The sequence below is a fragment of the Macrobrachium nipponense genome, chromosome 11, assembly GCF_015104395.2.
Source record: "Macrobrachium nipponense isolate FS-2020 chromosome 11, ASM1510439v2, whole genome shotgun sequence".
Classification (NCBI taxonomy): Eukaryota; Metazoa; Arthropoda; class Malacostraca; order Decapoda; family Palaemonidae; genus Macrobrachium; species Macrobrachium nipponense.
Window position 1 is genome coordinate 1,228,043 of NC_061087.1, and position 16,882 is coordinate 1,244,924.

At 42.6% G+C, this 16,882-nt stretch overlaps 1 protein-coding gene across 7 annotated transcripts in view; it reads left to right on the plus strand.

The window, feature by feature from the left end:
• LOC135215322 (alpha-2-macroglobulin-like) overlaps nt 1-16,882 on the plus strand; it is a 494,644-nt gene that overhangs the window by 397,382 nt on the left and 80,380 nt on the right. For all 7 annotated transcript variants that reach the window (XM_064250089.1, XM_064250270.1, XM_064249915.1 and 4 more), the window contains exon 20: nt 15,905-16,055. In XM_064250089.1, coding sequence (XP_064106159.1) covers nt 15,905-16,055 — 151 coding nt within the window. The remainder of the gene's footprint in view (nt 1-15,904; nt 16,056-16,882) is intronic.

Genomic DNA, 16,882 nt, shown 5'->3' on the forward strand with positions numbered 1-16,882 from the left:
ACTTATGTTCATCTCAATGGCACAATGATCAGAAGTGCTTGCATTTTTGCAGACCTTGGACTTGATGATTGCAGGAACAGCTGTGAATATGAGGTCTAATCTGTTACCAGCAATGTGTGAGTTCCTCGGGTAGGTTACATATCCGCGGACAGATCCTACAGCTCCTAAACTATGATCCCAAATAAAAAAAATGCATAGAATAAAACTTGTCCAGCATTCCAAAATATACCTGAAAAGTCACTTATCCGACCAATTTGTGCCAATTTGCCATCAGTCGATATTTCCCGTGAAACGTAACTTTTTCTAAGTAGTACCCAGTTGATGTGAACGATGACTTGGAGTTCTTGAGATGGTCGCAGTGAGGCACTGTATGTCCTAACGACCCCATCACGGGAATTTTAAATCAAACCAATCCCGTATCAGGTTGACCCAGGTCATTCCCAAGGGACATGGATTAATTTGCTACCAACCAATAAAAAAATGTCTCATGAATATGATTCATACACCAATACCTTCTCTCACAGAATTCGCTCTTTCCGTAGTTCACCCCTATCATGGATAGAACACACGAAGTATTGTTCCCTAAAAGTGTATCTGCAGATAAGTTTGATAACTATACTCATTTGTATATTAGCATTGTGATTGAGTTTCTACGCAACACCAACGAATTTATGAAGTGGTTGTATAGAGAAGGTTTTCTTGGGGATTATTCAGGTTTATGTACAGTGTGCAACACAGGAAACCGACGGTTCATGAAAGATGGGACCAGCAAGGCCACAGGCAAGCCCATATACATGTGGTGCTGTACAAATAGCAAGTGCAGAAAGAAGGTATCGGGTCATTTTTTGAAAAGTCGCAGTTGTCTCTGGAAACAATTATTATATTAATATTTTGTTCCACTAAGAAAACCCCACAGTGTGTTGTGAGGGATTTTGTTACGCCTCTAGCACCTAACACCATGGTGGATTGATATAAATCCTGTTCTGATAATAAGAAAATCAATGGACCTGGTCATATTGTTGAGATCGACAAATCTAAATTTGGGAAACGGAGGTACAACTGTGGCCGTAAGGTGGACGGATCTTGGGTGTTTGGTGGCATTGACTGACTGACATGTGAGACCTTTTTCAAGGTGGTTCCTGACCATTCTGCCGAAACTCTGCTCCCGGTGTTGCTTGATAACGTGCTTCCAGAAACCACAATTGTATCTGATTGCTGGAAACCGTACAGCAAAGTCTGGAATCATTATTTCGCACATGATGTCATGAACCACAGCGTTAACTTCCTTAGCCCTGACGACCCAAATGTACACACAAACACTATAGAATCGCAGTGGCGTGTTCTTAAATGGAGCGGGCTACCGAGACAGTACGCAGAAAGAACTTTATGAAAGCTATTATTCTACGTACTGTATCCAGAAGTGGTATCTACAAGATGTTCCATGTCCATTTCAGGTGTTTCTGAATTTGATCAAGCGCGTCTATCCGCTCAAAAGCCGCCCAACATCCCCCCATCTCAGATTTAATTTCCCAGTCTGAAACAATTAAGACCAGGACCTTCTACCAGCAAGGCATGTGATCCCCCACCCGTTTCAAAGAGGCCGAGACTGATGCCTTCATGGTTGTCGGACAGCAGCGACAACCATGTACAGTAGTGCCTCAGGATACAAAATTAATCCGTTCCAAAGCGGCCTTCGTAACCTCATTTTTTCATATCTACAACTACGTTTTACATGTAAATTGCCTAATTTGTTCCAAGCCCTAGAAAAACACCACAGTAAATGTTATAATAAAGGGATTTTGACGTAAGGAAAAATCTATTTCTGGGCGATTGGCTCGTGTCGCCAGCGAAATATCCTTTAATCTATTATTTCTAGGGTAAATGTACTAACACATACCAGAGAATAAATAAAATAAAGAAAAAGGTCAGTATAACTGACTCGCTCACCCTCCAGGAGGGTGTCGGTATGAACACTAGGCGAGTGAGACCACTACCACGAGCCAAATGCCAATAGAAATCTCCCACTACAAAATCCCTCCAAGAGGGGAGCCGACCCACAGAGTGAGCAGCTCGTACTACTACTACTCCATCCCATGCTGCCGACTGCTGCGCCTCTGGTGGCCATCCTGAAGTTAGCAGACAATCTTGGGCGAAGGGATGGGTAGGGTGGGATTTGTTTCGCTGGCGACACGACAGCCAATCGCCCAGAAATAGATTTTTCCTTACGTCAAAATCCCTTTTCTGGGCTCGCTCGTGTCGCTGCGCGAAATCGTACCAGAGAAATAGCACAAGATTGTAAACAAAAGTAATAAAATGAGAATAAAAATAAAATAAATCAGAATAGGTCTCAAATAAAAGATAAAATATATAAGAATAGACTATAATTGCTAAAAGATACATATACACAGGGGTATAAAAATAGAAATATGCTTAAATTACCCTTAAATCTAATCATGTTTGTTAACATAAGGTAATTACATATGTACAGGTAAAATTATTTACATGTATCAATGTTATCTGTGTAACAGCATGTATCAAAAGTATAATAGCAATTAATAAAAACAATCAACAATAATAATATATAAAGGAATGTATATGACTTAATATACAAACCCGTAATCATTATAATATGATGTATCCCCTAGCATAAAAATAAGGGGAAACATCCATGAGATCAATGTTTATAATCATTTGTGAGTGTCCCTAACCAGACAATAAGGGGCACCCACTACACTATCACAAAAGCAGCTAAGACACAAGGTGAATGCAAATGAACCAGGTAGGAATAGACGAACTTTTGGGTGAGGCAGGTAGAAAGGAGGACTGAATCTTCTACTACAAACTAGCTAGAGTCAGGGGAACTATGTTACCCGCTGCTACTGCTGGGAATTTCAGAGCTTCCAAGGACTTAAGGTAGTGACGTTTGAACACTGTCGGCGATTTCCATCCAGTATACTTTTTCAACTCATCGAGTTCATATGTTGGAAATAATTAATTGAGGTGGCTACTGCCCTGACATCATGTGCTTTCGGGAAAGAGTCAGGATTGGCTTGCTTAATAAAGTACAGGATTTGTTGCCTGATGCCTTTAATGGATAAAGTTCCACCTTTTTTCCCTCCTAAAGAGGGGACCCGACGAAGATGAGGAGGTCCTAGACAGAAAGGCTCGTAAGGTTGTAACTGGGCAAAGAGATACATCTTGTGGAAGGGGTAGTACCTTCCAAGGTTCCCACCTCATCAAAGGATCTTCATTCTTTGCTAAAAAGCTACGTTCCGGAGAAAGTAGGACTTCTCCTGTGGGAAGGAACTGAATATGATCCGGGTCTCTGGATAGAGCCGACAGTTCTGAAATTCTTGCTCCTGAAGCTAAGCTTAATAAGAATAGGGTTTTTCTTAAGAGCATTATAACGAGCATGTGTCATTATCGTTTCGGAAGCCAGTTTTAGAACATCGTTTAAGAACCATGAAACTGACGTAGGCCTTACAGAAGGCCTAAGCCTAGCACATGCCTTAGGAATAGACGAGAAGTAGGAATCCGTCAAGTCTATGTTAAATCCAAATTGAAATATCTTTTTCAAAGCTGACTTGTTTGTCGTAATCGTGCTAGCTGCTAAACCTTTTTCAAATAAGGATCTGAAAAGGATATAGCTGAATTAACTGTCATGATTCTAATATCCGAATCTCTCAGGAAGGTTGCTAACTGACAGCAGCATCATACTGCCTCAAGTCGAATCCCTTTTATCGGATTCCAAGAATAGAATATTCTGAGGGTCAATATTCGCATCTCTTTTTGCCGCAAACTTCATGAAATCCATAAAGTTAGGGTTTTGAGAATCCCTGAGGAAGCGAACACAGTCTTCATTTGTACTGACTGGGAGAGCTTGGGACTGGGGATCTGAAGAGGACGAAGGCCCAGCTCCAAATTAGAGGATACCAGTTGCTCTTCGGCCAGTCTGGGGCTACTAGAGCCACTTGACCCTTGAATGTCCTGAGTTTGTTCAATACTTTCATGAGGAGATTCACTGGAGGGAAGACGTAAATCTTCTCCCAGTGTCCAGTCTAGAGCCAGGGCGTCCGTGGCATAGGCCAGAGGGTCCAGGTTGGGGGCTACATAACACGGTAGTTTGTGGTTCGCTTGTGATGCGAAGAGGTCCACCTGTAGCCCTGGGACTCTTTGAAGGATCCATTGGAACGTAACTGTTGTCAGCTGACCCATTCCTTTTGTAGACTCTAGTGGGGTTACTGATCGGGATAGGGCGTCTGCTATGACGTTTCTTACTCCAGCTATGTGAGTGGAGGAAAGATGCCAACTGAACTTGTCTGCCAGGGAGAAGATGGCTATCATGACGTGATTTAGATGACGTGACTTGGAGCCTCCTCTGTTTATACAATGTACTACCACTGCGCTGTCCAGGACTAGCTTTATGTGGGAGTACTTGGGTGGGGCGTAACCTTTTTAGAGTCAAGAACACTGCCATTGCCTCCAGTACGTTTATATGGAACTGACGGAACTGAGGTGACCAAGTCCCTTGAACCTTTTTGACCTGGGGAATACCCTCCCCAGCCGCTTAAGGACGCGTCTGTGTGGATGGTGACCCCTGGTGGAGGGAACTGAAGGGGTACTGACATTGATAAATTCTTGACTCTCGCCCATGGCCGAAGTCGATTCTTTAGAATCAGAGGCACTGAGGATAGTTTGTCCCTGGACCTGACGTTTGCTCGCGAGCGCCAGATTCTGGTTAGGTCTTTCAGTTTGGCTTTCATTAAGACGTTTGTCATGATGCAAACTGGAGAGAACCCAGGATCCTTTCCTGGGCTCTCCTTGACGCTAGTTTGTGACTTAGAAATTGCTTGACTGACTTTGCTATTTCTTTCCTTTTGGTTGATGGAATCGACAGAGTGTGGGATGATAGATTCCATTGAATGCCCAGCCACTGAAAGTTTGACTCTGGAGTGAGTCTTGATTTGGTCCTGTTTATTTTGAAGCCTAGATATTCCAGGAACTGAATCACTTTCAGAGTAGCTCTGTTGCATTCCTCGACTGTTGGGGCCCAGATCAACCAATCGTCGAGATACGCTACTACCATGATCCCTTGCGATCTGGAGTTTGTTGCTCTACCACTTCCGCTAGCTTCGTGAACACTCTGGGTGCCACGTTGAGTCCGAATGGAACTACCTTGAAGGAGAATGTCTGGTCTCCTATCTTGAAACCCAGATACGGACGGAAGTGTCTTGCAATAGGGATATGATAGTAAGCGTCTGTAAGATCGATAGAGGTGGTGACGGCCCCACGGGGAAGTAGGGTCCGCACCTGTGAGATCGTGAGCATCTTGAACTTGTCGCAGCGGATGGCTAAGTTTAAGCGGGACAAGTCTAAGATTACCCTTCTTTTTTGTGAGCCTTTCTTTGGCACGCTGAACAAGCGACCTTGAAATTTTAATCTCTTGACTCTCGCTATAGCTCCTTTTTGAAGGAGATCGTCTGCGTACTCTGTCAATTCCTTGGAAGGAAGTTGACGGAAAGGTCTGGATGGAGGTGGGTTCGTCAACCAGCTCCAACCCAGACCTTTTGACACTATGCTCTGAGCCCATTGGCTGAAGTTCCACCGGTGGCGAAAGTGAAACAGCCTCCCTCCTACCTGAAGTTCTTCATTGGTTCTGGTAACCGCCTCGGCCTCCTCTGAAGTGCTTTTCCCCTGTTAAAGGGGCCTCCCGATCCTCTCCCACGAAAGGAACGCTTACCTCTCACCTCCCTTACCCGAGCGGTCATACTTCTGAGAAGCTTGACTCTCGAAGGCTTGATTGTAAGCTGGAGAGATGGCGTAAGAGGTGGAGGGCTGAGGCTGAGGGGATATCACATAAATTGGCTGTGATTGACCTTTAGAAGTGGAGGGTTGGGCTGTCTGCACTAACGGTACTGTTGGAACTTGTTGAGGAAAGCGTAGTTGCTTCTCTGGTAAGGTTGGAAACGCCTGGGTTCTTTTGTCCCTTACCTTTAGGAGTCAGGTCTTGCCTCCCCTTAGCCGAAAGGCCCCAACGATCCTTAAGGCTCTGGTTTAACCTGGTAGCCTCTGACTGGACCTCCTTAACCATAGCTTCTGGGAAGAGATCTGCTCCCCAGATGCTAGACGAGAGTAACCTATTCGGTTCATGCCGAATGGTTGCCTCTTGTAGGACATGCTTCCTACAATTCGTCCGAGCAGTGGCAAACTCAAACATATCTGACTGTACCGTTTGAGTCAGGGCTTTGGTCATGAGCTTAAAAATCGGTTCTGATCCATAAGCCATGGTAGCTACCTCACATAGCCATAGATTGATGATCTGGCTAGACGCGATTTTGCATCAAACTCAGCCTGAATAAGGCTATCTGGGAGCCTGGGTAGCTTTTCACCAAACTGCTCCATAGCACAGTCCGGTTTGAGTTTGCCAGCTGAGAATGTATTCGGCAAGTCTTCCCACAATTCTCCAACTGAGGGGAGCAACGGAGAAGTGGGATCCGCTTCCTTCAACTGCGGTATAGGTTCCCCCTTCTGGGCCGCTGGGATGGTCGACCTCGCGATCTTGGTTAGGAACGGAGCGGGGTACTCTCATCCATTGTAAAAATGGTAAAGGGACTCTTAAATGGTTGTATCTTGGTGTTAGAACAATCCATGTCCTCTAAACACCTGAGCCATTATCTCTGAGCCTGGTCTCGTGAGTAGAGGACTGTCTCCTTAGGTACCTTATCGTCCCGCACCATAGCCGACGGCGTAAGCCTTGCGTAGCCTATGAACGGAGGCTGGAGGTCTTCCGGGAAGAACTCGAAGTCCTCTATTCTTCGAGTCCCAAATTCCGGTATAGAGATGAGACCGTCCTGGAAGGGGGCGTATGACGCTACTCTCCACGGATTGTTCATAGAGAACTGAGGTAGTGAGTCATACGGAGGAAGTTGGGATCCACTCGTGTTGGACAGTGGAGGAGAGGCTAGAGGAGCTTCTCTCAGCCCGGCTATAATGGAGTCCTGGGAAGTAATCCTGTCCGACAGACGAGAGATCATTTGCTCCATGCTACTCTTTAAGGACCCAACCAGGTCCCCCACCTGTTGCAACAGGCCAGCATTGGAGTCCAAACCGCGGAGCTGCTGCGGAGGTGGAGGGGAGGCTCTGAATCGGAACCAAAGGTAGCGGAACTGGTGATTCTGCCGGAGTGCGAGATCTCTCTCTGGAGGATTTACTCCTCGAGGACTTAGAGCCGGAGCTAGAAGCTTTAGACCTGGATGCTCCGGGATTCCCAGCCGGAGACTTACGGGAGGAGGATGAAGCCGAAGTCGTCTTCTTAGACGACGACGACGTCTTAGTCAAAGTCATCACCTTAGACTTGACCTTAGGTCTAACCGAAGCACCAGGAGGAGAATATATTTCGTCACCCGTAAAGCCTTGGAAGGATGGAGAGGTTGCAGGAGTAGAAGAAACAGTTACGCCCAAGGGTGACCCTTGGGTGTCCACCGTACCTACCTCGACCAACAGGTCGTCTATACCTACCATAGGTTCAACATTAATATCTAGGGTCGCGACATCCGTAGAGATATCCTGGTCCTGATCAGTTAATGAGGTGGCCAGCTGTTGTTGGATGAAGGCGATAGTCGGATCCGCTTCTACCGGGTCGACGTATCCTGTCGCCTTGCCTCCGGGAAGATTAGTAATGCCAACCGCTTCTCTAGGATGTAGGGCTGTCCCTTGGCGGCGTTTTTCCCAAAACCGCCGACCCAGGCCCGCAGGGTAGCCAGTGCGGTATCTCTTACCGCCGGAGCCTGGAAGAGAGGGCGTAGTTTAGATTTAAGAATCACTTAAAACTAAAACTTAAAGTATAACTTAAATTAATTGCCTTAAGTTAATATGATGAAAACTTAAGCGCTAAAAAGGAAGCGGAGCAGCTACTGGAGATGTAAAACTTACCCCTTCCAAAAGCTGGCTCACCAGATCGTAACATATGGTACACGTCTCATGGTACCAGACCTGGATGTCCCCGAGCGGAGTCGCGCATGGAGCATGGACCGGCAAACTTCGTGTCCACAAGGGTCCTGAAGTGTGGCGGAACATCCCGGATGCTCACAGTTGGTGGCCTGTAAGTGGGGAGACACATGAGTATCTTAAAAAACATCACTTACAGTCTAAAGGACAGAAGAGCTCCGATGCATGCCGGAGCTCGGAAAAAATTTTGGCATAACCCCTCCCTGCATCGCCTGAATAGGCTATAATCCCGGAGAGATCCGGTAAGATATGTAAGGGAGGGGGATGGTTTAAGGTTCTTAAGATAAACTTAAAGATAACTTAAACCTAACACACAAGCAAACCGGACTAAGTCCAGTGCGTAGCGGAGTGTAGTAACTCAGCAAAACGGTAAGGTTAGTAGAGACCCACTGTATGCTCCCGTCCACCCTACTGGGTGGACTAACAACTTTCCGCTGGATACCAGGACTCCGATCAGAAGGAGCCCTAGTAAGATGGGAAAGAGCGAGAAGACATACAGGCTCAAGCTAGCCCGGAGCGACAAGGTAGCGCGGAGGGTCGGAGGGTGGGCAAGGCCAGTACCCCCACTCCGTACCAACCGCCGGACCGAGAAGCCGGAGAGGTCGAGACCAGTCTGGTCTGTCCCGACTCCCTAGCCCCTCCGCCTGAGGGGAGAAGGGAGGGCAGGCTCGAGTAGGGAGGACGAGGCTGGGCGACCGACCCGCCCCCGCGACTCTATGAGGAGCGAGCATGGGCAGACCGACCCGCCCCCGCCCGACTCTATGGAAGAGCGGGAGAAGAATGACTGGACAGGCGTCTGGCTGGCCCGTGATCACGAAGTGACCACGAGGCGGTAAGACCAAATACGACAACTAAGCCTAGGACAACCACTGAACAGGGAAATGCTATCTGGAAGCAACCGAACTGATGAGCGGTAGTATAGGCTCAAAGAGCCAGGACCTAGGCTAAGCCAGACGCCTAACTAACCTAACAATAATAAAATACACAGTTATATAAATAAATAAATGAAAGAAAGAAAACAATATAGCAGGAGAAAAAATCCAGGAGTGTACGACTAACCCGAAGGCAAGTCTACCACTCAAAGCTAGTCAGAGGCCGATACTAAGAACCTGGACTAGGGTCTGGATAGAAGAAGCCTACGTAAGGTAAAATACATGCATGCATGACAAACCTGAGTAGACCGTACCCTAAGTAAAGCGGATAATCATAAAGAGCGAAGATAAATAAGGGGATGTTCTAGGTATGGGAGACCAAGAACGAACCCATCACGAGGCAGAACCATGCTGCCATGCTTCCGACCCCGAGGTCGTATTTATACCTAAAAAACGGCAAATACTGTCTCAGGGCCGGAAAAAACCAACTAACCGTAAATACTGAGTACTTAACTTAGCTGCTGCGATAGCTGCACGCTCCATAATAGAAAATCCAATGAAAGGGCACACACAGAGAAAAATATCACAACCGCTCGTGTGCGCTAACTTGAAAGGATGTCCACCAGAGGCGCAGCAGTCGGCAGCATGGGATGGAGTAGTAGTAGTACGAGCTGCTCACTCTGTGGGTCGGCTCCCCTCTTGGAGGGATTTTGTAGTGGGAGATTTCTATTGGCATTTGGCTCGTGGTAGTGGTCTCACTCGCCTAGTGTTCATACCGACACCCTCCTGGAGGGTGAGCGAGTCAGTTATACTGACCTTTTTCTTTATTTTATTTATTCTCTGGTATGTGTTAGTACATTTACCCTAGAAATAATAGATTAAAGGATATTTCGCGCAGCGACACGAGCTGAGCCCAGAAAAGCTAAATTGACCAGTAAACAATGAAATACAACAATCTGGACCATTCAATACCTAACCTAACCGTGACTGTACCTGTAAATAAAGTGTATTAGTGTACAGGGTACAAGAAATACTACGTACATATGTAATAAAATGTGGAACCTTACCTTTCGAGTGAGGTGATGTCCGAAAGTGGTGACAGAGGAGGAGGACAAATAGCAGAAAACATGAACACTTAACTTTACGAAACACATTAAAATATGGCAGAAAACATTAACACTAAACTTTACAAAACACATTAACAAATGGCAGAAAACATATACACTTCTTGATTATCTCCATCGTTGTCTCCATAGAAAGCATCCTCTTCTTTTCGTGAACTTCAGCAACATTCTTGGGACCCATGGCTAATAACGTAAGTAACTGAGTTCACACACAACACAATAAAGTAACTTACAGTACAACGAAAGCGAAATCACTAAGACAAATTTACGTTAACAAACGAAATCTATGTGAATGAAGGAATTCTAGGTGTTTACGATAACGCTGCTGCAATGAAATAGTCAAGGAACACCTTTACATAGAGGCATGATGGGACAGATGCTGACCAATAGGAGACCAGGGTCTTACAACAGTGACTAGCATCAGGAACCAATGGGAGAGGAGGAGGAGGTGGCGAGTCTACTGAGTTGGCGGCGCACAAGTTTTAAAATTGTTCTCGGCAGCCCAGGCAAATCTCGGACTTTACAGTAGATACACTCTTTTGCAACCTGAATTATTTTCATACACAGAAGCAAATACATCTTCGTCTTTGCCTTCGTAACCTGGATTTTTCGTACGTAGGGACTTTCGTATGTAGGGGTATGACTGCATTTATTTTTGTTAGCTTAAATTAGTGTTTCTGTTAGTTCGAAGCTATTACCAAAGCATGTTTTTGAACAAATCTATCGGCCCAATGGTGGGCACATAGGAACATGCATGGTACCGCCATTTGTATGCAAAGTGGTAGGTCAGTCTGTGGTAACGAGTAAGGTGTTTAATGTTACAGTTATGAGGGGAATTACAGCCTAGGCTAACCTTGTCCTTTTGTGTGTACTGTGGCTAATTCTCTGTAACCCCTGAGGCTAGCGCGCACAGCGAAACAATACCTCTTGCCAGAAGAAACAAGCTTGCCAAGAATATTTAGATATGCGGATAAGATGCAAAGTGCCGCTCCGCCACGTTCTTACTGACAGCACACACGAACATATTCACCATTAACATCTAGTTTATCAGTAATCTCGGTTAGTGGTAGCCTAGATTAGTCTGTCGTTTACAAGTAAAGTAGTGGTTCAATGTTCTGTATGCAAAGTCTCTACACCAGGAATTGAGAGTTTCAGACCCCATAAACATCCTGGGCCGTTTCCCCCCACCCAAAACCCCGGTTTCCCACTGGGTCCCACTTTACCGTTTGATGTTTTCCTATGGTTTATTTTCACTGGGTCAAGTGAAAAATTGTTGTTATTAACAATTATAATGTTCCCCATCTCAGTTCCAAATATACAGTATACATGTAGATAGATAATTTCAGATTTTTTACCACGAAAATCGATGGGGAAGATGCACAGAGTAGACTGCCTATGTTGATCTGAGGAATTTAAGCCACTTGCTGGGCTTTTCGTTTCCACAAATAATGAATGAAGCTCTTGAATCCTTTGACTGAGCCATAGTAATCCTCTCCAAGAGACAGTTGTATATAAAATCATGAATATTTAAATTGCAGTAAATTGCAAATTCATAAACATGTAGAACTTACTGAAAATCATTAAAAATTGAACTTTATCTAATGATAAATAACCTGTCCAAACCTATTGTATACAGCCATACCTTGCATGTTGGATGTTACGACAATAAATAAGGGAGGGCCATCAAACCCTGGGATTAAAACTTTAACCTTTCATTCAGATAAAAGTATCAAATCATAGTTATGGGCACAACTCAGGAGATAAAGATAATTTGACCTCAAGCCTAGAATATTAGAGTAAAGTAGTCTGCAATTTTTCTTAAGGTAATGAGTAGCATGGCCATGGTTCAGCCCAATACCTCCAGAAAGAATTAAAATTAACAAATAACTACTGCCTTCTGCAGTTCTATCCCAGACAGAAAAAGGAAAAGTTATCTTCATGTCCTCTTTTCTTAGCTATGCCTTTCACATGTGGACTTTAAAGTCTAGTCTACCATGAAGAATATTTACCTAGCATTGCTAGATACCAGGTATAAAACCATGAACTTTATCACAAAACATTCCATATGGAAAGAGTGGTTAGATTACCCCCACACTGAGAGAGCCGGTTGACCCCTGATTTAAATAGTTTTTACATTTTCTGAACTACATGTTTGAGAACAAGAGATTGTTGCTACTACAATTTCATCATATAAAGTTGCATTATTGAAGCCTTTATGGGTGTACATACTGTAACTTTGATAAAAAGATAGAAGTTTCAAATTCCTTCTCTAGCCCTTTGCATTGCAAAGATCTGCTTCAGCAAGGCTTCCCATTACCAGTTATCTGAATAAGTGTGTCTGATCCCTGTCATTCCAATTCTGTAAAGGCAGTCCCTGGGTTTCGTCAGCACTTGTCTCTTGGTACTGTTATCCACAGTTTATGGCGCCATTACCTGCTTTACAGTAACCTGGGGACTGCCTGTAGTCCTAGTGCAACTGTTGCTCAACACTCCAAATGGGGTTCTTCTCGACTATCTTGGCATCCTGGCTCTCTTAGATGGGGAGAGCAGTTCATCATGCACACACCTAGATATCACTGCTGTCTCCTGGCTTGTCATTTCTGGCCAAGAATGAGGACACTTTGCAGATGAAATCTCCTGTTCTTCTATGGGAACTCAAAATGCCTGGTCCAAGAGCTCCCGGTTTACCTATAAGTCACTGCGAATGTCCCAGATGGTCCATTATTCTTACAACCTGTCACAACCAAGGCACTTTCTGTGCCTGAGCTAATCTTTGTGACCCTCATTAGAAAGCTGAACCCCATCCCTTCTGGTTCACATGATTCCTGGTGGGTGGATGCATCCCAGGCTTTGTTGGAGACTTTCTTTTGAAGTCTCTAAGTTGACAAGGTGCTCCTCATAGCTGTGCTCCTTGAATGCTGTTGCCAATACATCAAATGAATTTTACTACACTGTGTTGGTAGGTGTTATAGCAAGTCTCAGGACCATAGGCTCCTTAGTGGAAAGCAAATGGCATTCTTGGTGCCATAATAATTCTGAGATATTGCCAGGGAAAGGGATGCAATAATCCTATACAGTAGACCCTGCATTCACGGGGTTGTGTACCAGAACTCCCCCCCCACCGAATAGTTAAAATCTGCAAATACTTAGGACCTCCTCAAATACCAAATGTCTACTACCTTAAATAACATCCTACATCAAATTTGCCTTAAATTATTATCTTATTAGTGTATTAATCTTTAAGAGTATATTATTTATAGCATTTCAAAGTTATCTTAAACATTAGTACCCTTTAAGATACATATATACGTACTTCTAATCCCTCCAGCCAAACAGAGAAAGTTACCACTATGATCTTGTGCCAAGAGAGAGAGAGTTTAGTTTTTTATTCTCTCAGGATTGTTAATCTATTTCTCTTCATAAGCAACTGACAACAACAAAAATTGATATATTTGTTTTTGTGTCTTCCAAAGATGTATGTATTACCTTTAACAGAATTTTTAAAACACTATGAACACAAAACACTCAGTGGGCATGTATGAATACCAGTTGGTTAAAGAGACACTTTTCCTGACAAACACACACACACACACACAGGATATTTTTCAGTATATATCCTTTGACTGCCAAGTTGGCAGCATTTACTAGACTCACTAAGTTGGCAACACTCCCCCACCATGGACCATTTTTATATCTGGGTCACATTGAAATCACTAGTTCGGAGCTAGGCCATTTATTTTGTCACTTGTTAGTTTCTTTTGTATGCTTGTTTAAAGACAAACAATTGTTACACTATCAATAAACAGATTTTGACAAAGAAAAACCTATCTTTGGAAGCTGCTATGAGTCCTCATACCCACCCGTTTTCACTGATAAAAAGGTGTGGGAAGATGAGATGCCTCCTGCTCCCCCCCCCCCCCCCCCCCCCCCCCCCCCCCCTCCTCAACAGACCCAGCTAGAAATAGGTGTTTGGCTGACTCATGCACTGTCGTCACTTCTGTCTGAGAAGGATGAAGGAAAAACCTGTAATTGCTGCAGGCAAGGGAAAGAACCCTCTTGCCTAAAGTTTTTTTTATACTCGGTCATTGTGTAAAATCAAAGGCACTATTCTGGCCAAGACCAATTATGAGAGAACTCGTTTATATTGGTTGGTCTGTCTCATGAAGGCCCGGTGGGACCAAAAGAGTAACCTCTTTAAGGACTCACAATGACTACCAAAACAAGTTTTTCTTTTGTCAAAACCTGTTATGTAATTCTATTACATAAAATTATTTTAATCAAACTGACATGTTAACCATACACACATGTACCACAGGGAAAATGAAACTCTTGGTGTAAATCCTGACCAGTTTCATCATTATATCTAAGACATTTTCAGAGTACGTACTGATACTTAGTGATAGAAATATGTATACAATAGTACATAGTATGCAAAGGGAACAGTACAAATGAACATACAGACTGTTAGAAACCAGATATTCACACCTGACTGGTAGGAATAGATTGAGGGAGGATCTGGAAACTTATTAGTGTCCAAGATAATGTACTTTATATACATATCTATTTATTTTCTTATAAAAGCATTTATATAAAACGACACTGCAATGTTTCTTTCCAGTAATTTATTGGAATAAATTATCATATTTGCCCTTGCCAAAATGATTCTATGATGGTTTTCACCAATATGTACAAATTTTCCATTGTCCTCCTGTGCATATCTCGTGCATTTTCTATGTTCTGTTCTCTTTTTCCAGTGGTTTTCTGATTTGACAAATATAAAAGTTGTTAGAGGACTTGATGGGCTCTGAGTTTTTCGTAAGTGCTTGTTACATTGTATTTTTCTTAACATTAAATTCCAAAATTATTAAGATCAGAATATCTTTTGAATCTATTACTGTAAAGTAGTAGTTCAAGCAGGTTTTTTGTGTTGTGAGTTTCTTTGTTGTTATCATAGTGTCTTTTTGCCACTCTTTATACATTATTTAACAGAATCAGGATTTAACATTCATCTTTGAAGCATTATAATGAGCAAAGATTTGTCTGTTCTATTTAAGGATACTAAATAAGTTTACATCATCACTGCACATGTGAAAGAGGCTGAAGTGATGTGGAAGGTATGCTAATTTTAGAAATATCTGCACATGAATGGGAGGATAAGAATAATTAAAAGGATGCTGATGATGAAAAAGAGAAAGATTAAGGAAAATACTGTATATCTCATGGACCCCAATAGGGCTATTCAGAGGCTGATGCAGTTCAGTACAGAAGAAACAGACTTGTATAAGAAGTTAAGTATATCTTAGTTTTACCAGACCGCTGAGCTGATTAACAGCTCTCCTAGGGCTGGCCCGAAGGATTAGATATTTTTATGTGGCTAGGAACCAATTGGTTACCTAGCAATAGGAATTACAGCTTATTGTGGGATCTGAACCACATGATATCGAGAAATGAATTTCTATCCCCAGAAATAAATTCCTCTGGTTCCGCGTTGGCCAAGCCAAGAATCGAACTTTGGACCACCGGATTGGTAGTTGAGCGCTAAATCTACTCTTCCAACGAGGTACCCTGACCTGTATAAGAAACTTGCAAGCCTACAGGGAGGAGTGGGGAAGGAGTTGGGTTAACCAGTATTGGTGTCAAGCTCGGTATGGTTAAGAGCAGTACCTCAAGGCTTCCCAGATCTCAATAGAAGGAATGAGATTTTCTGGATTGGCTGTCTTCTTGCTAACCACAGATTTATGATTTTATAATTTTCATCAAAAATTTATTTTTTTCAGAATCTTTCTGTTGTTCAGATATTATATAAATGTGGCAATTGCAATTTTATGCTTTGCTTTTATATAAATGTGGCAATTGCAATTTTATGCTTTGCTTTTTCCAACAAATATTTATTTTTTTCAGAACCTTGGGTCTCTTGTTCGCATGCCATATGGATGTGGTGAACAAAACATGTTGAATTTTGCTCCTAATATCTTCATTCTTCAGTACCTAGATGCCTCTAATCAGACAACAAAGGATATTGCCAATAAGGCAATTGATTTCATGAAGCAAGGTAAGGAATATTGATTTTGTATGAATTATTATTGTTGTTATTTTTTTTTTTAGAATATTTTACAGTAGAACTTTTTGATTGATATGAAAAATATACTGTTGCATATTTGGTCCATCTTATTCAGCATTAATGTAAAACTAGAGTTTTTTTTCTTTTTTTTTTTTGCTGAATACATTTTCTTTTGTCAATTTGATGTTTGCTAAATACACTGATTTTAATACTGAATAAGCTTTTCAGAAGTTGACATACTAGCAAACTGAAAAACTTGAGCAGATTACTGAGTATGATATACCTGTAAACAGATCAGCAGTGTCTCAGTGCCTGTAAACTTTAATGTGGCTGCAGCTAAGGCTTTATTTTAAGATTTTAATAGTACGTATTGGATTTTGGTAGGCTTATGAAGCCTTTTGTTATCACAGACAAAGGAAAACTAAACTAAACCTCACAATAGGGGATAGTAATTAGAAATAGGGAATAAAATTTCATTGAATCCCAAGTAGAACAAAACAAAATTAGAATAAGATTAAGAGCCTCCAAAGACTGATATAACATACAGTTAGGAGAAAACATTTTAATATTCATAACCGGAAAATGCTTTTTGCATAATTACATTAAATTAAAAAAAAAAATACCGCAGGAACATGACAAATGTTTGATAACAATGGTCTTGCTGTAATAAGATTTACCAGGAATTCCTTTTAACTTACTTTTGTCAGCTGATAATGTTCCCTTGAAGTCAGGGTTGTTTGAGGGGAGTGAAAATACTGGTAATATTAACATGCAATATTTAGTTCTAATTGTCTGTAGATGTGGTTGCCTTATTCAGC